Source organism: Aplidium turbinatum, chromosome 5 (assembly GCF_918807975.1).
Source record: "Aplidium turbinatum chromosome 5, kaAplTurb1.1, whole genome shotgun sequence".
Classification (NCBI taxonomy): Eukaryota; Metazoa; Chordata; class Ascidiacea; order Aplousobranchia; family Polyclinidae; genus Aplidium; species Aplidium turbinatum.
This window is the reverse complement of record NC_137476.1, coordinates 9,771,660-9,795,509: the sequence shown is the minus strand read 5'-3', so window position 1 is coordinate 9,795,509 and position 23,850 is coordinate 9,771,660. Positions and strand designations below refer to the sequence as shown.

The 23,850-nt window shown below is 38.5% G+C and overlaps 1 protein-coding gene across 2 annotated transcripts; it reads right to left on the bottom strand.

Moving 5' to 3' along the window:
- Window positions 1-10,421: 10,421 nt before the first annotated feature.
- Window positions 10,422-23,763, bottom strand: LOC145770614 (EF-hand domain-containing protein 1-like). 2 transcript variants are annotated; one of them, XM_082582302.1, is made up of 12 exons: window positions 23,696-23,763; window positions 21,304-21,386; window positions 19,736-19,957; window positions 18,511-18,660; window positions 17,871-18,008; window positions 17,403-17,552; window positions 16,937-17,129; window positions 15,786-15,927; window positions 15,426-15,504; window positions 14,606-14,746; window positions 14,018-14,231; window positions 10,422-11,324 (listed from the first exon to the last, which is right to left on the bottom strand). In XM_082582302.1, the coding sequence occupies exons 2-12, from the start codon at window positions 21,364-21,366 to the stop codon at window positions 11,191-11,193; spliced, it is 1,626 nt and encodes a 541-aa protein (XP_082438428.1). In that variant the 5' UTR covers window positions 21,367-21,386; window positions 23,696-23,763; the 3' UTR covers window positions 10,422-11,190. The 2 variants fall into 2 exon arrangements, with proteins under 2 accessions (XP_082438428.1, XP_082438429.1); XM_082582303.1 differs by lacking the exon at window positions 23,696-23,763 and adding an exon at window positions 23,549-23,662.
- Between the last annotated feature and the right edge of the window lie 87 nt (window positions 23,764-23,850).

The following is a 23,850-nucleotide window of genomic DNA, read 5'->3' as shown; positions in this document are numbered from 1 at the left end:
CAGTCCAGTGCGGAATCTACCTAAATTAAGCAGGGTAAAAAAAATTGTATATTTTTACCAAACGTATTTTTGTTTCTTTATTTCTAGTCAAACTTTCAGAAATTTGTGAATTTTAGAAATAAAAACGTGAAGGCTGCAACGATTCTGATTTCCAAGGTAGTGTTCTTACAGCTTCATATGCGATGGTGGAACCTGCGCACTATTATTTATTTATTTGCTCCTTTACACATCCGCATAGAGCCATATCAAATGAAAAAAAAAGATTTAACCAAACTCAATTACTCTGCCCCAATATTTTCTTATCCCTGGGTAACGCCTGTTACACGCCACAATTAAGCTCTCGACTTTGTGAACGGAGAAGCGGCAAATGAACCTGCGATGGTTCGATTCTTTGTCGGGGTATGAGCTTGAAAAACACTAGCCTACTTCAGAAACAACTCGCCATTTGACAGGACCCGGAGAATGGAATATTTCACAGAAACTCCAACAAAAACAAGCGGATTCTTCAATTTATCAATCTCGCTTCTCGATGACCACGTCTGCGTCATTGATTCAAAGCCTCTACGATCATAGTTAATAACTACGATCGAGTAGGCTATGCGAACAGGGATAGCTAAAAGAGGGGTAGGTTGCGTATGAGCAGGCTCGCAGCGATTCTCTTTTTTTTAGGACACTAAAAGGGTGGTTAGGCCTAATTGGTAGCCTACCGTGTTAAACATGCCGCTTTTTTAAATTACAGAAAACTAGTGCTGATGCTGGTAGCCTACAGTCAGCTACAGAACACAATTAGCAAATGTTAATTATGTAGAGCAGGCCCGGATTTAGAGGGGTGCCCCGGGCCCCCCGACTTTTGAAGAGCCCCCCCTAAGTGGAAAAAATGTGATTTTGTGTTTTTTTTTTTCTTTTAGCCTTTAAAGTTTCTGTAAAATGCTGTGTAGTAGGCCTACTGGACTGATGCTACTGTAGACGTAGAGATGGTTTTTGCACGGGAGCCCCTGATTTAAAAGTGCCCCGGGCCCCTCATCATTTGAATTGACATTGACTTTAATAAGCTAAATTATCAACCTTTGCTACTAAACGTAAATACTTCATTGGAAACTGCCCCTGACACCGAAATAGAAAGCGACTAGCCCTGAACTAATGTGTTGTTCTAGGAATGCGTCTGAAATTGCTTGCTCATGTCTAGCTCGATTGATTATAATCCTCTTGAATTTTTGCGTTCAAGTCAACCAGCCACGTTCATTTGCAATCCTAACGACAACTTTGATTTGTGTGAAACTCTAAGTCAAGATGGCACACTTAATCCTGAATGTAGAATCGATTTAAACGCATCGCTTGCTTCCTCTGGCAATACGTCAAACGAATTCGGGCAATTCGATGCTTTTTTCAATGACAGCAAGTACTGGGACACCAACTTATTAAACAATAACCTTGTTCTAAAAAAATTCGATGCTTTATTTTTATTACACATCAATATTAGAAGTCTACAAAAAAATATTGATAAACTGGTTAACTATTTATCTGAATTCAAACAACAACCTGATATCATTGCCATCACCGAAACGAAACTAACTAAAGATCAAATTTGCACCAATATTGGAATCAGCGGTTACGCTTTTATCCACTCTGATAGTTCAACCAAAGCTGGTGGAGTGGGTTTGTACATTAAGGACACTCTTGAATTTTCAATTTGGAAACAATTTGATCCAAACTTACCAAACTCTGAAAGTTTGTGGGTAAACGTAGAAACGGGAAATTACCACGTAACGATTGGTGTAACTTATCGTCACCCTGTGTACACTGTGCAAGATGTAGACAACTTTTGCGAAGCTCTATCAGATATTTTTCAAACTTTAACTTGTAAGAAAAGCCCATTTTATGTATTAGGTGATCTTAATATTGATTTGTGTCAAATATTAACAAACGATTCGTATCGCAGGTATGCAAATATGCTTTTAAGTTTCTCTTGCAAGTGCCTTATTAATCAACCTACTAGATTAACGCCGAACTCTAAAACATTACTTGATCATATTTATACGTCGGACATAAACAATCAGATGTTAAGTGGCATCCTTGTGAGTGATCTCTCTGATCATTTTCCTGTATTTACCCTGATACAGACTCCAATAAAAACAATGAATAATGACTATGTATAGGGGAAGGGAAGGTAATTTGATACACTTTTAACATTTTTGCCTGTTAACTGAAAATTATCTGACACAAACTATTGATTTTAAGCTGAAATGAAAGTCTGATCCCTTACACACTTTTTAAAAACATTTTCACTTTTTTATTTTTGTTACTTTTTTTTTAATTGAAATTTTAAAAACGTCACTCAAATGTATCAATTTACCTTCCACGGAAGGTAAATTGATACACCCGGAAGGTAATTTGATACAGTAAAACTAATACAGAAACCCCCTTTGACAGCAAAGCAATAAATAAAAATTTAATATGTGGTTGGCGTGCTTGGGTGCAAAGATGACTGTTGAGGCCCATGTGTGCGGCGAAGTTTCTGCAGCGGGATGGTCATGGGAAGGATCATTGGCTGGAGTTCTTATTCAAGGGGGGTGCTTTGCACTTTTCTCATTTTTTGACAGCAGATAGCGTGAAGGCCTACGAAAGCTTATATAATAGTTGTTTCCCAAAGTAGCAGGTCTTGTTAATAAAGAATAACTTATTTAAATCAAGTAGATCAATGTCAACATTTATTACAGTCACAAAAAAGAATTTAATATACTGTATCAATTTACCTTCTCCACATGTATCAATTTACCTTTTTCAAAAAAAGTTATAAAATACTGATTTTTGTATGCTTGGATGCACATTGCAGAAAAAACGTGACATGCCCTTGAAGCCTTATCAATGAACTGTCAAATGAGTTTGGTTTCATCTTTCAGAAACTTTTATTTTATTTTCCAGACGAAGATAATCATGAGTTAAAATTTTTACGAAAATACTCAAAAAACACACTTTCACAATTTTATGCCATAAAAGCACGAGTTAGCTGCATGGTGCAATTTTTGTAGGCATTATTTTCACAGATCTTCCACCTAATGACAATATTTTTGACCAATATTTTTTGTACATTCCTGTAGGGGGGGTGTATCAAATTACCTTCCGTATCAAATTACCTTCCCTTCCCCTACTATGTTCGTGACATGCATAACTTTAATCTTGAACTTTACATTGACGAATTAGACCGTAAACTCAATTATAATCATAATCTCAACGATCTTTCAGTGCATGAATGCTTTGATAAATTTGAAAGCATTTTCTCTGAAGTAGTAAACAATCATGCCCCTTACAGAAAAGCTACCCGTAAAGAAAAGCGCCTCAAGCTTAAACCGTGGATCAGTCGGGGACTGCTAAAATCAATTAAAACGAAAAATTCCATGTTTAAGCGTCTACATAAAAAATTTGAGCATGCAATGCATGAACGATATAAAACTTACCGTAATCTACTAAACCGTACTATCGAGGCTGCTAAACGTAAATATTATCACAACACCCTAACAGAAAACAAAAACGATTCCAACAAAATATGGAAAAGTATTTATGAATTATCCAGTATCAAAAAGAAAAAAACAACAATGCCCTCTAAAGTAATTACTACAAATGGCAAACCTCTGACGTCTCCAAAAGACATAGCAGAGGAACTATATAATTTTTTTGTTAACATCGGGCCAAACATGGCAAAAACAATTAAACAATCAAAAGACCAGCGTAATATAACTTCGTCTCCAGACAGTGTCAAAAACTCTCTTTTTCTTGATCCCGCAAGTCCAGAAGAAATATATAAGTTAATCTCTAATTTGTAAGACAAAAAGTCAACAAGGAAATCTGACTGTGAAACTAAATTTATAAAATATGCCAGCCCTGTGATCTCTTTCTTCCTAAGTAAACTATTTAATTTGTGCGTCACTACTGGAGTGTTCCCTGATGCCTTAAAAATTGCTGAGGTTATTCCGGTTTATAAAAAAGGTGATCCTCATAATTCCACCAACTATCGACCAATATCACTGCTATCTCCATTTAGTAAAATATTTGAAAAGCTTCTTCACACTAGAATTTACACATATCTAGAAAAATTCCACCTTTTGAGTGCTCAACAATTTGGATTTCGTCAAAATACATCCACTGCAATGGCAATAAGCACGCTGTATGACGATCTGTTAAACAATGTGAACAAAAATTTCTATACCTGTTGCATATTCCTTGACTTGTCAAAGGCATTTGATACAGTTGACCACAACATACTGACAAATAAACTTCAACATTGCTACGGAATACGTGGCACTGCTCTTGAGCTGATGAAAAGTTATCTTACTAATCGATACCAATATACCAAAGTGTCTAATTCTGCTTCAAGCTTGCAAAAAATCCTTTGTGGAGTCCCTCAGGGTTCAACATTGGGACCCCTTCTCTTCCTAATGTATATTAACGATCTTCCTTTAATGTCTAAATTTTTTACCGTGCTTTTTGCGGATGACACATATCTAGCTTTACGTGGTGAAGACTTGGAATCTTTACAAACAGAAACCAATACTGAACTACAAAAAATTGATGCTTGGCTACGAAGAAACAAACTCTCTTTAAACTACTCTAAAACAAGCTACATTTTAATAAACAAAGTACCTAAGCGTACTGTTGAAACTAATTTCAGGTTGTGTATAAACCAAACAGTGATTGAAAGAATGAAAACAGTTAAGTACCTGGGAATCCATGTCGATGAAAATCTAACCTGGTCGTCACACATTAAACATTTGTCGCTGCAGTTGGCTCGATATTCCGGAATTTTTTATCGCCTTCGTAACTATGTGTTAGAGGAAACATTGCTTATGTTATATTATAGTCTAGTATATAGTCGTGTTCAATACGGTATTACTATATGGGGTACTGCAGGTAAAACACTAATCAAGGAAGTTGACGTAAGACACAATAATATTATTCGCGCAATCACTAGAAGTACAAAATTCAGTCACGTCACTAGCTTATACAAATCTTTGAATATTTTACAACGTGAAGATATTTACAAACTCGAAATTGCAAAATTTATGCATAAAGTTTCCAATAATAATCTACCGCCTGTATTGCAAGATCGTTTTATAAAACTTGATAATATTCACTCGCACAACACTCGACAACTAAATAAAATGAAGTATTTTCTACCACAAATAAACAAATCCGTGGCACACAATCTTCTGACACATCGGGGTACTAAATTGTGGAGTGAATTGGATGAATGTATTAAAAACAAACACCTTGCTTTGTTTAAAAAACTTTATAAAATTACCTTGTTAAGTTCTTATTAAATCGTTAAAATCGTTCAGTTAAATTATTTTATCTCATGTAACCTCGTATTTGTGTTCTTAAACGATATGATTCATTATATGCTCATGTTTTCCCAGCTGGTCTTGATTCAATATTCTACAAAACCTTATATATTCAATTCGATTTCGAAGCTACTGTTCCATCCATCATTATGTTTTATTGATACAGTTATAATGTCTGATGCTGCAATGTAAGATGACTGATGACAGGCAGCACCTTGACTGGTTAACCGCAAGGTTGTTCGGTGCTGCCAGACCTTTCTATTGCCATATTTTGAATTGTATGTAATTGTGTTTCTTTATATCGAGTCGTATTAGAAAGGCAAATAAACAATATCTCTCTCTCTCTCTCAGCTAAATCCGGCCCTGATGTAGAGCAGTGATTCTCAACCTTTTTGGCCCATGGACCATATTTAAAAAAATATCCGATATGGACCACTTTTCTATGTTGACACCTCATGAACGACGAACGCCACTAGTCACTCAAAACTGTATTGTAGCCTACATAGGTCAAAAAACCCAAGAGCGTGTTCAATCTTAGTCCTTAATAAAATAGGCCTACCTAGGATCGTAGGCTATAATTAACTATATAAGCAAACCCCCTTAATTTGCACACTTAGCCTATTTATTTGAATACAAGTAGGCCTAATTCTAATTTCAAATAGTCTTCTTCTTCAACAGATCAGTGCCGGTCTTTGGGGTGTGCAACCGTGCGATCGATCGCACAGGGCCCGCACATTAGGGGGCCGCAATTTACTCAGAAAATGCAGTAATTTTGTCATTTCCAATGGAAAAATTTAACAAGTGAATTCAATAAAGAAATTACCAACAAGAAAACATAAAGTCAACGGGTGCAACCTATTTCGTCCCCTGAACATTTTGTACCCTGAAAAGATCGAAAAAAAAAAACAACAGAGCCGAAGTCGCTGATCGGACTTGCCGCAAACATTTCAAAATTTCTCTCGATCTTTTCAAGAGACGAAATAGGTCGAAATTTGATTTTGTTACTTCGATTTCAGGTTACGAAATCGGGGTACGAATTTTTCAGGGGACGAAATAGGTTGCATCCAGACTCAACATAGAGACATAGCTTTATTTTCGAAAAATGCCAAAAAAGCATGATCTTTTCCTTTTGCTATGCCAACGGACAGCACCATTTTACAGTAATATTCATAGGCTACCTTAATCTTTGTTAAACATGCTCTCAGAATGCCCCAAATTTAAAGTAATTTTTCAAAATTTTCTGGGGGAAGCCATCCATACTCCCCGCCGCTGGGTGTCGCCTTCTGAGATCACGCCGTCAGGCTTCGCCCGCCAACCGTCAAACCACCCCCCTACCATTTCAAAATGCCTAGCTACGCTACTGAATTGGATCATTCTCTTTGGGGCCAGCAAAGCATATTCCGCACAGGGCCCGAAATACCCTAAGACCGGCACTGAACAGATTGATCATGTTTGATCAGCTGTGTTCTCCCTTATGAACTGCCTCCATTTTGTTTTGTCTTTTGTTTTTATTAGTGTTTCCGGCATGCTTTTTATTCCTGCAATTTGCTTGATATTGTCAAAATATTTCATTTTTCGTCGTCCTTTTGTTCGTTTGCCTTGCACCATCCTAGTCAACATTGAATTTTTCAACGAGTTGCTTCTTGCTATGTGTCCGAAATATCTCAATGTTTTGAGGTTAATGTTGTTAATCAGACTCCATTTATCGTTTATTTGTTGGGAAACAAATTCATTTGTTTTTCTTTCCATCCAGCTGATGCGTAATAGTCTTCTGTGACACCACGTTTCAAAACTTTTTAACTTTTTAATGTCACGTTTTTTGCATGTCCAAATTTCACATCCATTTCAAATGGTAGGCCTACCGTAGCCTATTCTAACAAAACATCATGCACATATAGGCCCTAGGACAGTGGTTCCCAACCTTTTTGTTGTCACGGACCCCTTTAGACAAATTACTAATTCTGCGACCCCTACCGAAATTTTGCCTGAAACTCAATTAACATAGCCTACTATTGACTAGCTATTGTAATAATTATGCTACTCAACTACTGTAGGCCTACTGTGTCATATTGCATTGCCGTTATGACTCTTGCGGCAAATATCAGGTTAAACAGTTGCTCAAGTAAGAAAATGAATGAATTGTTCAAGAAATGTCAGCAGTAGCTATTTGAATATTAAGGTGACCCAAAGTGCCATGCCGAAACTTTTTCAACGTAAGCAAATTTAATGGGAGGGCTGTTGTTGCCTGTCCTGACCTAAACGACTGAACTGTGGTTGAGTTTTTGACAATGCAACACGCATGTCATCTTCAACGTCCAGGCGATTTTGATGTTTAGTTTTTATTGTAACAAGAGCTGAGAATCCTGCCTCGCAAAGGTAGGCTAAGTGGTTATGAAGGGTAACAAAATAATAATCGCTTGCTTTGCCAAGAATGGGTAGGTTTGCAGTTGTGAGCACCAAAATTCTTCCACAGTTTTTAAATGAAATTCAATGCGTAATAACTCTTTTGATCTCAAATCCATTAGGTCATCTTTACTGAGATCGTCATCGCTAATGTTGTTCAAGTCAAAAAGAAAAGGATTTCGAATCCACGTTTCAACTTCGTTCGGCAGGTGTTCTAAATTAAAATAACGTTTAAATGAGATTTGCAGGGTTTCCAAGAGTGTGCAAAATTTTTCTCATAGAGATCAAAAGAGTACATTCTCTTTGAGCTTCATCCATCAAGATAAGATCTTCTAGCATTGGAAAGTTAGCGTAATTACCTGCTTCCAATCTGCGTTTCCAAACCTGCAACTTGGCTAAAAACGCTTTCAGTTTTTCAGCTGCATCAATTATGGTCACACCTGGTCCTTGAATGCCACGATTAACATTGTTAATGACCGAAAATATCGGCTATAAGTAGGCCATGCCGTATAGAAACTTTTGCTCTCAAGCAATTTTGAGAGGGGACTTCCTTTTGCTTTCAAAAGAGTTGATAGGCTACCTCATTTTTTAGCTGCTGCAGTTGTTTTAAAGCTTCTCCTCTAGATAACCAACGTACTTCAGAATGATACAAAAGTACTTCATAATCTGGCCCTACTTTTTGACAGAGCGCTTTAAAAGTACGGTGGTTTACAGCTCTGCTTTTGATGAAATTAACGACTTTCACGCAATTCGTTGCAAGTTGCCATTCAGTTTCACGCAAGTTTTTGCTGCTAAGGCGTAGGCTACCTGTGCAAGAAGCAATGGGTATAACAACTACGCGAGGAGATTCGTTTTTTACTAAAGCTTGACAAATTTGCATAGAGAGAAATGAAAGTAAAAAGATAGCTTTTCGTTTTTTTTTTTTCCAAAATTCATCAAGGTAATCACGGACCCCCAAATAGTTTCTCACGGACGCCCAAGGGGTCCGCGAACCCCAGGTTGGGAACCACTGCCCTAGGTTTATAGTTTCAATAGAACAGTTCATACTTTACAGTTATAGCGACTAACTATATTGGCTTTCACTTTGGTGTTTCTGGCATAAGGAATCAAAATCTATTTGGACAAAATCATTCAATCTTAATCTGGTAGTTCCTTTTCTGTTGATGTCCAATTTGTTTCTTTTTTTACTGAAAACGTCTAGTAGTTTTTTATTGAAAACGCAGATACCACCATCCATGCAGTAGGGAAGGCAATGATGTTCACTTCCACTTGTTGAAAAACATTTGAGTGTAGGCTAAATCTTTTATCAAGATTCCAGACTTTATTATTACTTCACTACGAAGTCAAAATCCCGGATCAAGATGTAGTCTAGGCTAATAGGTTACCCCTTCCTTGTTAACTCTTCCTCTTAGTTTTAGGCTACATCCTATTTTAAGTCTAATAACTAGGGCTCGCAAAAGTCAAAAATTTTTAAGGACCTCGTCTGTCCACGAATCAAACCTAAGAGACTGTTTCTAAGAACTTTATAGGTCAAAATAAAGTCAAAATTGACGATAGTCAAAATTTGTCAAATTATGGCTTTTGACCAACTTTTGTGTTTCTTGAGAGTAATTTTTGTCAAAATCCTTGTAGAAGCATTGTAAATCAGAAACTGCGACACAATTAAACCATAGGTATTAACCCATAAAAGCAGGAAATATGTCACAATGACTAGACTATCGTCATCGTAAGCCTAGCCTATGCTAGGCGTTGATGAATGCTGAGCTCGATCGCAAAACCTCGTCGTACGCACTCACAAATGAAAGCACATTCTGTCTCAACTGATGAAGACCGAAGCTTGCTGTTTTCACAACTTCCGTAGCGCGCTTGAGCAATTCAAGCACAGCTCTCCATTCAGCGGCACCTGGTAGATGGAATAATTCAGACAACAACACTCCAACAATCGGAAACTTCACTCTTGTCTAAAACTTGGTGATCGGGACTGCCTCAATAATTTAAAGCCTCTGCAAGTATTCGAAACTGATAGGATTAAGCTCTCAAAGAAGATCTTAGTCCGAGGTAAAAGATTCCCACAATCAACTTTATACAACGTGGCTACTCCAAGCATACGCTGTTGTGGCGTAGCCTACAAATGGAAGTTCAAATAAACATTAAACGGACTTGAGTTAAGCTAATGACAAGGTTGGAAAAAGGAATGGATATGTCCAGAAAAAATCAAAACCTAGCCTAGCCAAAACCTAAGGGAACGTTCAAATATTACGTAACGCCTTCGAGGGGGAGGGGGGGTTTATGCAAAGCGTTACGTTAGCGTCACATCGGGGGGGAGGGGGTTCAAGCAAAACGTTACGTAACGCTTTGGAGTACGGAATGGTAGTTTTTTGTGCTAAATTCGTAGTGAAAAAGCGTTACATGGGGGAGGGGGGGGATTGAAAAAAGCGTTACGTTGGCGTTACATGGGGGAGGGGGGGTCAAAAATTCGGAAAAAAAGCGTTACGTAATATTTGAACGTTCCCTAACCTAGCCTATTGCGCAGATTAACAGCTTCATTTTTTTTACTTTGTCGCTATCAGAATTACTAACTTAGTTGTTTAAGCTTTTGTTATCAAGTTCAACAATTCCAGTTCTGTTTCTCTTTTTGCAAAGCTATAATAGAAAGAAACAATCCAAAATAACATACAACAATCTGATTATCCATTTCGGTATTGGAGCTATATTGTACAAGACATATAAAAGTATATCAATTTTATACATTACAAGCGGAGATAGGCCTAATCATTTGTAGGCCTATGGTGCATGAAGGGTTGCGAAAGCCTTGAAGTTGATGTGATTCTGCGCCTTGTCATTTCGCAAGAAAAAATGCCCCTCAAAAATATTGGCTCCGTAATTTACTTCAACAAGTAGCCTATGGCTCACCGATTAACTGCTGAAGCCAAAAATTACAACTATTGTTAAGGTCAGACCAATTGAAAACAATTAAAATTCTCTGGCATCGAGCAGGTTAAATTTATTGGAGATTATATCTAAGCTGTTAACCTGTGTAACTAAATATATTTTTGGGGATCGCCATTACAGTTAAATCAAATTTCAGTTGAATCTGGTGTAGGATGAGCCTACACTTGGGTTGAAAAACCTTTTGTTGTAGCACATTTTCAAACAATACGAACAACAACAATGCAACGAAATACCCGATCTGCATAAGAGCAAAAACTCGTTTGCAGTTGAAAACTTGCATACAATTGGCCCATTTAATTTATAACGCACTACGTGTTAAAAGTGTGCTGAAAAAATAAAAACAGATAATGTTTTCTTGAATGAAGAAACACAACTTGTCACAAACACAAATATAAAAATTGTACTTTCATTTTGCAAAGATTAGGCTAAATTCCAGTATTTTAAAGCTAATTTATCAAACAAAACCAGCGAAATAGATCAAGGTATCAAAACATAGTTTCTAAGCGATGGTTGTTTTGCGGTGGATTTTCCGAATGCTTTCAATGGTAGCCGAAAGATATTGATCTGGACTGGCGTCAAGCCACTTCAGAACATATTCATCACAGTTGGTTATGGTGAAGCGATGTCTGAACACTGAAAAGCAATAGAAAGAGTCTGAATTAACGATAGCTTTCGTGCGCGGCAGAAAAAGCCAAAAACTGTAGCCTATAAGAATAATTCTCTCAGATCATTGAATGTCTAAAAGCGAAGAAATAAACCAAGCTAAAAATATTTTAGAATTAACAACGATAGAAAAATGATACTGAAGGATCAAATTTTCAAAAGAGAACTTTTGGTGTTAGATTAACACTAGATAAATCATATATATTTGGTTGCGTGCCAAGTTGTCTTAATTTATTCCTTCTTCTTCTTTCGTATGAGAGGTTGTTCTTGGACTACATTTCATTGGGGTCATATGTCCGGGCATTCTTCAAGCAGCCACTTGATTGTATAGTCCTCCAGCGTTGACAGGCCAACTGCCCTTGGAGGAGTAAACGTCGGGCAGTGGTATAGGATGTGATCTGCTGTCTGTTCCTCTACACCACAGTTGCATGCCGCAGATGTTGATAGGCCCCATTTGTGCATCAAGTAAGCGAAGCGCTCAACACCCGTGCGGAGGCGATTCAACCGTACCCAGGCAGGTCGGCTAAGCTTCTTTCCTGGTGGCATGGGTCCAGCGTCGGGAACAAAGGTGTGGAGTCTGGAGGTGTGGTCTGTCCACTCCTCTTGCCAGGTATTGGCGATCCAGGATGAGGCACTGGTGTTGTGCTCCAGCAAAGATTGTGCTTGAGCGACAAAGGGGCTTCTCGATTTGAGGCGTTTCTTTATTACCGATCTGGTGATGTAGCTGTGGAGCGCGTGGTGTGGCTCCAGTGACCGGCGGGCCAGGGAGAGTGTGGCAGCTTTGCGGCGAAGCTCAGCAGGGGCGATGCCTGAAAGAACTGGTAAAAATTCAGTAGGTGTAGGTTTCAGGCATCCCGATACAATACGCAAGGCATCGTTGATGAGTTTGTCGAGCAAGTGAGTATGAGCACTACGACACCATACAGGGGCGCAGTACTCCGCGGTGGAATGGACAAGAGCCAGGGTAGTGGTGCGCAGAGTTGTTGCTGTCGCACCCCAGCTCGTACCTGCCAGTCGACGAATAAGGGTAACTAACGCGTGATGTTACTTTCTTGCGAAGTGATTCCAAGTGGTGTCGGTAAACAGCCCTTTTCAGGGCACACGGTCGTCCCAGCTGGGACAAAGACCAGAGAGAGGATGATTCGGCAGGGGTCTTTCCGAATCTTCCAGCTGAACGTCGAAGAGCTCACGACCAGCAAGCTTGACATTGTGGAGCGGCTGGCCCACGAGCACAATGCAACCACTGTTCTCCTACAGGAAACTCACTGTACAACAGTGGGAAAGCTAGCAATCAACAACTTTTCGCTAGCCGGATACACTCTTAGCAGGAAACATGGCCTCGCATCTTTTGTCAGAAGAAACCTGTCTTGGAAAACATCAAATTCCTCTCCGGAGAATTCCGAGGTAGAGTGGCACTGCATCAATGTAGAGGGGCACAACATCATTAACATAGTGGCACTGCATCAATGTAGAGGGGCACAACATCATTAACATCTACAAACTCCCTCTCACGCAAATGTCTGTTACATCACTACCTGTGTTCCCCACCCCTTGCATCTATGCTGAAGATTTCAACTGTCAGCATACTGACTGGGGGTACAGTAACACCAGTGCGAATGGAGAATGCTTAGCAACCTGGGCTTCTAACAACGACCTGATCCTCCTTCAAGATCCAAAAGGCTCACCAACTTTCCTTTCAGGACGATGGAACACTGGTACCAACCCAGATTTAGCATTTGCGAGAACCAACAACAACTGCCAACTCCCAGACAGACAAGTACTAGGAAAGTTCCCACGGTCACAACATCGACCCTCTCTTATAACCTCCACTCGTTATGTAACACCAATAACGAGCAAGCCAGTAAAGCGATGGAACTTTCGCAAGGCTGACTGGAAGCGCTACGGCACAATCACCAACCAGTTTGCTAAGGAGCTTCCTTCTCCAGATGCTACTAACGCGGACAAAGCCTACCAGGACTTCTGCGACCTAACCATCTACGCTGCAAAAAAGTGCATTCCTCGTGGCTGCAGAAAATTCTACATACCGTGCTGGGATAATGAATGTGAAACACTCTTCCTCACCACACAAGCCTCCACTGGCAACGCATCAGACTTAGCGGCCAGCAAGCTGATCACAAGGCTTGATAACAACAGACGAGAACGATGGGAAGAGACGGTCCAAAACATCGACTTCACCCACTCAAGTCGTAAAGCATGGTCCACGATAGGCTAACTGGCTGGTCCAGACAACCGCTTGGAGAACGCCCCATTACAGCCAACTCTATTGCATCACAACTTGTGAATAATGGGGTATACACTTAGGGGATAAAAGCACGGCTCGCCAAGTGGCTAAGGAAGTGTCTGAACTGTGGAAGATTCCAACACCACCTGAGCAAAATATATCCCATTTATTCCTTCAAACAAAGGAAATGTAATTTAGTGTCTGCTCTAGATATTGAGTCTCTGCACAACTGCTACAAATTACTGACGAATTCATGCCAGATAGTCTAACATAAGACTACCGTACTCTTTAAACAAACAAGGAGTGTTAGTCTTCAACGGCTTGAAAACATCTGGAAAATATTGCAATAAAAATAAGGTGATGTGCTGGTAAGTAGTCCATGTGGCTCGACAAATCTAGATAATAGAACCAAATTACTAACCTTGTATAGTTGCACCAATGGCAAAGTCAGAAGGCCCATAGAACTCCGGGTTTTCAACATCCGTGTTCGGTTTCGAGATGCGAGTTGCCTCCAGGAACTTTCCTCCTATTATTCCGGAGTTTCTTTGAGGAGGTTCAAAGATGCTAATCATGTCATCAGAGAGACGATACGAGATGATGAAGCGGCGGTTTAGATCTTCAAGACGGACCGACTCCTAAAAAAAATAGTTTAATTTGATTGCTGCAACAACTGATCGACGAAAACTCACTGCCAGCAACTTGTTTAAACCTGTTTTTAATATTTCGAATACTTCTAGTAAATAGCCCAGAACAGCTCATGACCTGCGTGAATATTGTATGAGAAAATAATTTTATGTTGGATTTTTTTCAATATGCCTGCAAACCATTTTTGAAAGCTTTCCGTACCATTAGAAAGACTTCAACGATTTTCTTATGACTAGTAATAAAAGTACTACTCTCGATACCTACTCACATACTCCGGCTTATAGCCCGAGATAAATCACGCACGTGCAGAAAACTTGAACGAGAATACATAGGTCGAGTTAGAAAAATAAAAAAACAAACTTGCCATCCTTGCTTCATATCTCAGCACTTTATGGTCATTTTCGAGCATCTTTATGAAATCCTTCTTCGGAGGTTGTGGAACTAAACTTAGACAGTTTTGAAGAGAATCCTCCAAAGATCCAAATCCGTTGTAAGGTGGAATTTGCTTTGTTTGAAAATAATCAAATTAAAAAATTGGTTTCTACAATAAGCGCTGGGCATGTCCGCCCCGATAGCTCAGTTGGATAGCGCGTGACTTCGTGAACGGAGAAGCTTCAAGATCAAACGGCACTGATTTGACTCTCGGGGTGTGCGCTTGAGCAATGCATTCTAAGGACTGAACACCATTCAGCGTCACCTAATGGATGGAATCATACCCTGGCTTACAACATTTAAACAATCGGAAGTTTCACTTTGTTAATCTCGGTAACCGGCCCTGTGTCAAAAGCCTCTACAAGTATGCAAAACTATTAAGAATAACCTATCAAGGCGTTGTCAATCCGAGGATGAAGATTCAAAACTAACCAACCAACTTTTTAATAATAAGAGATAGAACTAATGTAACCTGCCTAGCTGCTTTTTTGCAGCCTGATTCAACTTTGGTAAAGAAGTTAGTTAGTTGAACGATACACGCACGAAATCCACCAACAACAACATTTAGCTTGTCAAAAAAGAACAAAAAACTCCGTTGTTTTTGGCTGGCTAGTTTATGTAAGTCCATAGCCAAAAGATTTCGCATTTTTTTACAATTTTGTGCACTCAAGTGCTTTGCACAAACAGCAGACTATGATAAAGATATTGCTTGATTGAAATGTAAAACACCCAAAAACTTTTGAATTTCTTACCATTTTGGGAAGTTCGCTAGCCAATCCAGTTACTGGAACCGGTGTAAAATCCGTTTGCCCCCTCACTTGCCGGTAGTAGCTGAAAACACGGTGTGCTATAACAATGCTATAATATAATGTAGCCTACTGCAAGACTGTAGTGAACAAAAGTTCTTCGTTTATGATAACATGATAAACACCGCTTATTGGCGTCACGAATAAAAAAAAAAAAAAACTAAATAATTTAGCAGCATAATATCGTCTTCTCTATAAGCAGTTAAGCACAGTGGACAATATGTTGGAAAAATGCCACTTCAATACATTTTTTCTTGTTTAAATAGTTAAATTTTTTTCTGAGATCATTTTCTCCATAATTTTTACCTTTTTGTGAATTCGTCACAATCATAGATCAGAATTCGTCTCCCGTAGATGAAGAGAGTCTTTCCAATGGCAAAATCTTCCGGAGTAAACCAGTCCTTAACCTCGTGGTCGGAGAGTTCCATCACGATCATCGGAAAGGAAGCTAAAGATGTGGAGAAGAACATGAAAATAATTCAATTCAGGTTAGGCTAAACATGGGCTTAAGCTAACAAGACTCCAAAGATGTCAGGCATCGCCACCAAGATGACGAGAGGGAGATGATATGCTAGGTCAGCTCATGAATTTCATGCTCCCTCCTTTCAGATCCAAAGATTGCAAAGATATGGCGTTGGTGATAAAACAGCTAGCAAAAACGTATAAATCTACCTATAAGCCGCAGAAAGTGAGATATGTAGAAATTTTTTTAAATTTAAAAAACCTTTGGCTGCCGGCTGACACAATACAAAATATTTAATAGCAGGTGCTTGTCGGCTGCATAGCCGAGTGGTGAGAACACTGGAAGGGCAATCGAAAGGGCGCAGGTTCGACATCACTCAAGAGCATGCGGCTGTGTCTGTGGCAGGACACTTGAAGGCATGCCTGAAGGTGGACACGAAGATTGGCTTCCTTGCCTTCCCGTCAACTTAACCTAAATCTTCAACCACCGGGTGTAAGCCTGGATACGACAAACAAAAAAGCAGGAGTACATTCGTTTATAATACAAAGCTTTCAAATCTGGTATTGTTAATTATTTTCGTATATTTATTGGTTAGTTTTAAATTTTTATCCTCGGCCTGAGAAAACGTCTTTGAGAGTTTAATCCTGGCAGTTTCGCATACTTGCAGAGGCTCTGAACCATTGCCACAGGCCCGGTCACCGAGATTGACAGAGTGGAGTTTCCTGAAGCATTGTCTATAAACTATTCCATCCACTAGGTGCCGCTGAATGGAGAGCTGTTCTTGAAACGCGTTGCTCCAGCGTAAAAGAACTAGCGCCTCTAAATCTTGAGGTTTCTTGGGAAACAAGGTTGGGCACTCCAACTGAGCTATCAGGGCGAACCATTGTAGTGAATAAGAAGTCATAAAAACATTGCGGTTGAAAAGGAGACTGACGCAGAAACGTCGAACGATCATTGGAGAAGTAGGGATTTACAATTTCAAGTGTTTGCTCACATTGAACGTTATCGCGATTTTTGGGCAATCGCTGCCTGCGGATAAGAACAGGGAAAGGATCGTGGCCATCGTTGGGCTTGTGAACCTCACGAACTTCGATTGTGTCATCGACGAGGAAGCAATGGAGTATGAAAGGACGCATTTCCCCGAACATGGAATCACGGTCGTCCCAAACACAATAGAAACGTAAAACCTGTGAACACACAGAAAAAATATTCGATTGCCTTAATCTGCCTGAAATGATAATATCTCTATCATTTGATAAATTCACAACATGCAATACTTTGGCCTTTATTTATTTTATCAACTGCAAGCACAATGGCCTAGCAGGCGACTACTCCTACAACTATTTTCAAACCTAAACTACACTCTAGTGAAATTCTCGAAACATTCACGTGTTTACAGCAATTCAGTCTACTTTAAGCCTGCCCTATTCCTTTTTCAAAAAAATGAAATTCCTTTTTACCTTGCGGTCAAGCTTTAAGAATTTATGCAGCTTATCGAAGTCAGACTTTGTTGTGAAAGTCCTTAAAGGATGTGCTCTGCTCTTGGTGTAGGGATCTTGAGGAATCGATTCGGGTGGGTTTATCACCAGGCCCTCGCTCTCCATGAAATTCTAAAGATAGGGTACTTGTTTGTTTTGCCAATATAACAACATTTACCAAACACACAACAAGTAGCCTACCACTCATCAAAACAACTGAAATATCAATAGGAATACGAAAATGAGTCAGTTATTCAATAGATAGGAAAACTGGGTGTGATACAAATTGATCATCTGACATTAATTTAGGTTTGGACAATGCAAACTGATATGCCTGGCTTGAACACCACAGTAAAAGTTATTCATCGTGAGTCTAAGAGAAACTGCTGAAAGTAAATTTTATTAATATTAAAATAAAAATTATAAAGCAGAGCAAAAGGCTGAACTTACCGCAGTGAATTTGTCACAGTTGGTGATTCTAAATGACTTCCCATAAAATACCACATTCATTGACCGGTTCAAATCTTTCCAGTGCCAATGGTTTCCCTGGTCGTCCTTTGGAAGCCTTTGCCTCTTGATCAGTTTTCCCTACAAAAACAAGTTTAGGCTACGGCTTTTAACGCGTTCAGAACAACACGTGTTGTAGTTAATAGAGAAGTAAAGAAGCCTTTGGTTACTGGTTAGGCTACTACTAAACACTCGTGCAAAAAAAAAAAAATTGTAAATGCGTATGAAAGTAGGATACGTTGCGTGAGTTGCGTAGTGAGTCCAAGCAATGCAGAATCAATCAATTACACAAAACTTTCGAAAAGTATAATTCTATTTTCAAATGAAACCGAGATACTGGTTAAAAATGTGTACTTTGCAAAGCTGAAACCAACGCTCTTGCTGTAGTCAATAGGCTACTACCCCATAGGCTACATGACATATTTCAGTCTTTTTGATAAAATTAAAAAGCATAGTAGTGACATTAAACTTGATGAATAAACTTTGCATGCAAACATAGACCACATGACTTTTTTCAAGCTTTATATTTAAACTAGGTTTATTAGTCAAGCGCTCTATGACGTAGTGTAGTGCTCCGTCTTACCTGAGGAATGCCAGAATTTTCCACAGCCGGTTCAACAACCGCTATACTGTCATCTTCTAAGTAGTAATAAATTTCTACAGGCCTTACGCGATAGTACTCTTGCGGTGATTCGTGCACGGTTTCTTTGAAGTATGCATTGTATTTGAGCACCTAAATATATTATAACTAAATGTATAGTGCAAATATAAAAATGCACTTTCAAAGTTTGACAAGCATTCTGAAGTCAAATATAAGTAGGCTGCATGGTTGTATGCATAGCCGAGCGGTCTTCTTCTTCGTTTGAACCTTCTTCGCCACTCCAAGGGTCGAGGGGCTCTGCCTTTTACCACCCTTGGGCAGTGGCGGCGACGCAGTCTAGATGTTTGGGCAGGTGTCTAGCAGCCATTCAATTGATTTGTCATCCAGTTCACGCAGACCACGCACACCATTTGGCGCATGGTAGATGGCGCAATTACAAATGGTGTGATCTACGGTTTGTTTCTCCTTGCCACACTCACAAATCGCGGATGGAGCCATCCTCCATTTGTGCATGTTGGAGCGGAATAGTCCGACGCCAGTACGCAGGCGGTTGAGCCGCACCCAGGCCTTTCTTGGCAAATCATGCAGCCGTGTTTTGGTATGATACTTAGTGATATGCCTGAACTAGCTTCTGGCATTTCCGTCTACTTATGCCAAATCTTCAACTACCAGGCATAAACTGTAGATATAACAAAAATAACAACTGCCAACTGTAGATATAACAATAACAACTGCCAGCCTAAATGCAATAGATACTACACTAAACCAGCAACTATAAGTTGAAATGTGTTTAAAACAAATCAGCTGCTGAGCATTGGCAACAAATTAATAAACACCAACAAATCGAAGTGATGGTACAAAGAAACTCATTTCTAAAATTAAGATTAATTTTTTTGACTTAACAAATATTTTCAGAGCACGAAAAAACATTCTCCAGGTACAATTGTGCCTTTGATCATCATTCCTTTCACCCTAACATACACTTATACGATACAGCAGTGTACTTTACTCAACTTATTGCATATACCATGACAAGTTTGTGAGCAACAGCATCCTTTCTCTTAGATACCTTATTTTGTAGCAAAAATTTTGCTTAAGCTTTTGTTTAGCTTCCTTTAAAAAACTCAGAAAAAAATACATCACAACATAAAAAGTAAATATAAAATATAAGAAATCAACCCAGTTCTCATAGTTTGTTTATATTAACCTTTTTGTCAAATGCAAGATGAGCTGGAACAAAGGTTTCTGGGGGTGCTTGTTTTGCTTGACCATACGTCAATGTAGGCATCTTGTTGGCCAGCTCGTCAAGTTCAGCATCTGACAGTTGATTGAAAAGGAGTCGTTCGCCTCCAACACTGACTGTGGGGTGGGGTTGTTGAGCATGTCCATTTTTAAATTTCAGTGTGTTGGAAACATGAAATTTACTTTTCTGAAATTACAATAATTTTTTAGATTTTATTAAAAATAAAATATGACAACATGAAATATGTAGATATTACCTTGTACATGTACAGATATTGCCTTGTACATGTCAAGTAACTTTTCAAGTACCTTTCAATAACTTGTTAATTCTAACGTAAAATATCTAAAACATCATACAATGACTTGGTAATTATGATTTCCAAGGTAAGTCAGCCAAGTCATATTGATTATTATTATTACACTTGTCCATAAAAAAAATTGTTGCATGCACTTTTCAAACTGATTCAGGTGAATTTTAGCATGCTGAATCCGAATTTAAGATTAGATTTCCTCTATCACATCACGCTTTTTGCAATATGTATGTTCCACATTGATGAATTACATTGAAGCTGCTCATTCACTCACGAGTTTGACACCACACAATCACGCGCAAAAGCAGCTTCTAGGCTACAAGAGAAACATCTTCTCAAAACCGGTACAAGTGCTTCATTCTATCGGGACAGAGACCAAATTGAAAAAGTAATTCCACTCGAACTGCTAACTTGTTTACTGCACAGATGTTAAGGGGCTTCTTTCTATGGGTTTACCTGCATATCATTCAAGTGACAGAAGACTTTTTATTGATAGCTCGAAAGAAGCCTAAAATGTATGTTGCTCCATAATGGGACATAAGTATGGATCCATACTTACATAGGACAATCTGTCTTCATGAAAGAGAATTATGTGAACATCAAACTTGTGCTAGAGAGATTTACATACTGCAATTACCAGCGATTGATCTTCGTGGATCTTAAAATGGTGAATTTTTTAATGGAACAACAAGAAGGTCACACCAAGTGTCCTTGCTTTTTGTGCTACCAGGATAGTAGAGCCAACGAAGAACAATGGGTAGAAAAAAATGGCCACCACGAAATACGATGAAATTTGGAGAATATAAAAAACAACTCGCTGGCTAATCGGAAAAATATAACTCTACCACCATTGCACATCAAACTTGGAGTTATAGGCTAAAGCAGCTTGCCAAACAAAACAATGCATTGTTATTCATTCACTTATATGAACCAGTAATGTTATTTTCATAGTTCTAATTAGTTGTAATTTATATCATGTACCATGTTTAGTTATTTTATTGTAACATGGTTAATGCTTGTCACAATAAAACACACTAATTAACTTATTCTCACACTTATTGACTCACTGAAAAACTAAGACTGACTTCTAAAAAACCACAAAGCTAAAGGTGTAAAAACAATTCCAAAAGAACAATTTAGATGCGTTACATTTGAGTAGCATAGAAAGCAAAGCACATTTTATGTACAATAATTTAAAAATTAGCAATGAATAAAATCTTACTGTTGGATCTTCAAATGTGTTTCCTGGAAGAAATGGTAAACCTTCTGCTCTGGTGGTTGCCATTTTCAATTAACACTTATGTGCTAAAAAATACAAATCAATATTTAAACTGCAAATACAAACTTAAAAAACAACTGAGGTTTATTACTTTTAAAAATTTACTTAGTTTATTTACTTTCAAAGTTTTGGCGAGTGTAGCAGAAGACCATAGTTGTACAGAGTAAAGTTGACCCATGTGCATTATGTGAAAAGTGATGAGAAATTTAATGCAATGCAAGGTGTGTACTGTGTAGTAAGTGGGTACATGAAAGATGTGTCAATACGACGAGAACTACAGCAAGTCTGGTAAATTGTTATATTAGTTGGGAAATGATACACAGAAAAAATTTTCGTTAAAAATGAAAGGGAATTGTGTGTGGCCTGCAATATAATACGGTAGCGAGACATGGATATTAAAAGAGAGTGAGCTGGCTATTCTGAGAAGAACGAAAAAGGCAATGGTGAGAGCAACGTGTGAATTAAAAACTAGAAGAGAGAAAAAGACTGAAGAACTGATGGATATGCTAGAGATGAAGGAGACGAAGAAGATGAGATGAAGGATGGAGGAAGACAGTTTTCTTCAAAAGGCATTGACTTTGAAAGTAGATGGAAAGAGGAAACGAGTACTTCTAAAAAATATATGAAGATTGAGACAAAGTCAGACTAAAGGAAGACAATGCGATGAACAAAATGAGATGGAGAATAGGAGTGAAATCAACCACTGCAAAGAAAAAATCAGCCCTTCCCACTAGTGGGGACAAAACCGAATTTAAATGATGATGATGAAAACCAAACTGGCTATATAAGTATCTATTAACCCAAACTCATACCCTAAACCCCCATCCTAGCGGTGCACGGTCGATTGGTCGACAGACATTTGGTCGACAGGACAATTGGTCGACAAGACAGTTGGTCGACAGGACGTTAGGTTGACAGGTGAGGGTTAAGTGCGTAGGGTTAGGGTTAGAGTTAGGTTAGAGTTAAGGTTAGTTAACTAACCCTAACCCTAAAATGAATCGTTCTGTCGACCTAACGTCCTGTCGACCAACTGTTTTGTCGACCAATTGTCTGTCGACCAATTGTCCTGTCGACCAACTGACCGGGTACCATCCTAGCAGCCAACACATTTAGGATCATATAGGAATAATGTTTGTTTCTCTATGTATATAACATTGTATATATCTATCACAAATTGATTGATCATGACAATCTTTATCCTAAGACTAAGAAAGTTTCTTTGAGAACTTATTATTTGTGGCAGCTTCACATACTTCTACAAGCTTTTAACTATTAATGCAGACACGGTAACTAAGATTGAAAGAGTACAGATTCTGCTTGAAGTGTTTTCTTTGAACTATCCCATTCACTACGTGCTAGTGAATTGCCCTTGAAATGGGTTGCTTAAGTGCACACTATGATAGTTGAACCAGTGCTACTTGAGATTAAAGTTTCTTTGTTTATAAAGTCAGGCACTCAACTAACTGAGTTATGACAGTAAACAGATATACATTCCGTTCTACATTTTACAAAGCAAGCAGTGTTTGCGTAGACCCGTAGACAAGTACATTAGTACTTTGAATCTATTCCTTTCCTGTGTGCTACACAGCAATAACATTTAGTATCATTTCTATAAAGTCTTTGGTATGACCTAGCAGGGCACCGGTATCAAACCCAAGGTCAATGATACAGAGACAGACACTAAGCTAGATAAATACCATGGGCAAGTAGTTTGATATTTTGCTATGTTCTTAACTTCATATAAAATATTTATTTGAACAGGATAAAAAACAATATGATACAGAACATGTGACAAGAAATAATAGATAACAAAAACTTGTAGGAAAACACCAACCATACCAGCACTCTTTAACCTGTTTGTCATCGCGGAACCCCTGATTTACATTGCTTTTGTGTTTGTCACAGAATTTCCGCTATGAAAAAGTGAGGCAACAACTATCAATGTTTCACTGGCCTACCAATGTTTCACTGAGTATCGTATGAATATGGTATGCTGATGTAAAAATTCAGAGTGACCCAGCAACATACTGAAGCATGAAATCAATTTCCCTAAAAAAAATGGGGAACCGTACTGTGCGGTATGAAACATTTAAGAGTATGGGTTAATAGGAAATCAATAAAAAATACTATTAATAGTAAAATACTTAGCCTACCTCACTTGAAATAATAAAAGTTGCAGCCTACTTACTGCTCTACTTTTCGGAGGAATTTGGTTCTAATGATTTAACCAGGTTATCAAATAAAACACATAAACATTTCTCCATCTATATTTAATATAAAGACAACAAAAAGAAAGTTAATTTTCAACTTTATTTATAAAAGTTCAGCTGCTTACCCTTGCAAAACAGAACATCAACACACACCTTGACAAAAACTTTGGCAACCTTGACTACTGTTGCTATGTGAAAAAAATGTTCTCTAGTGGATAAAATGCATTGGATTTTGAAATTCTACAAAGGACAGCAATCCATAGTCAAAATAGTTTCGACT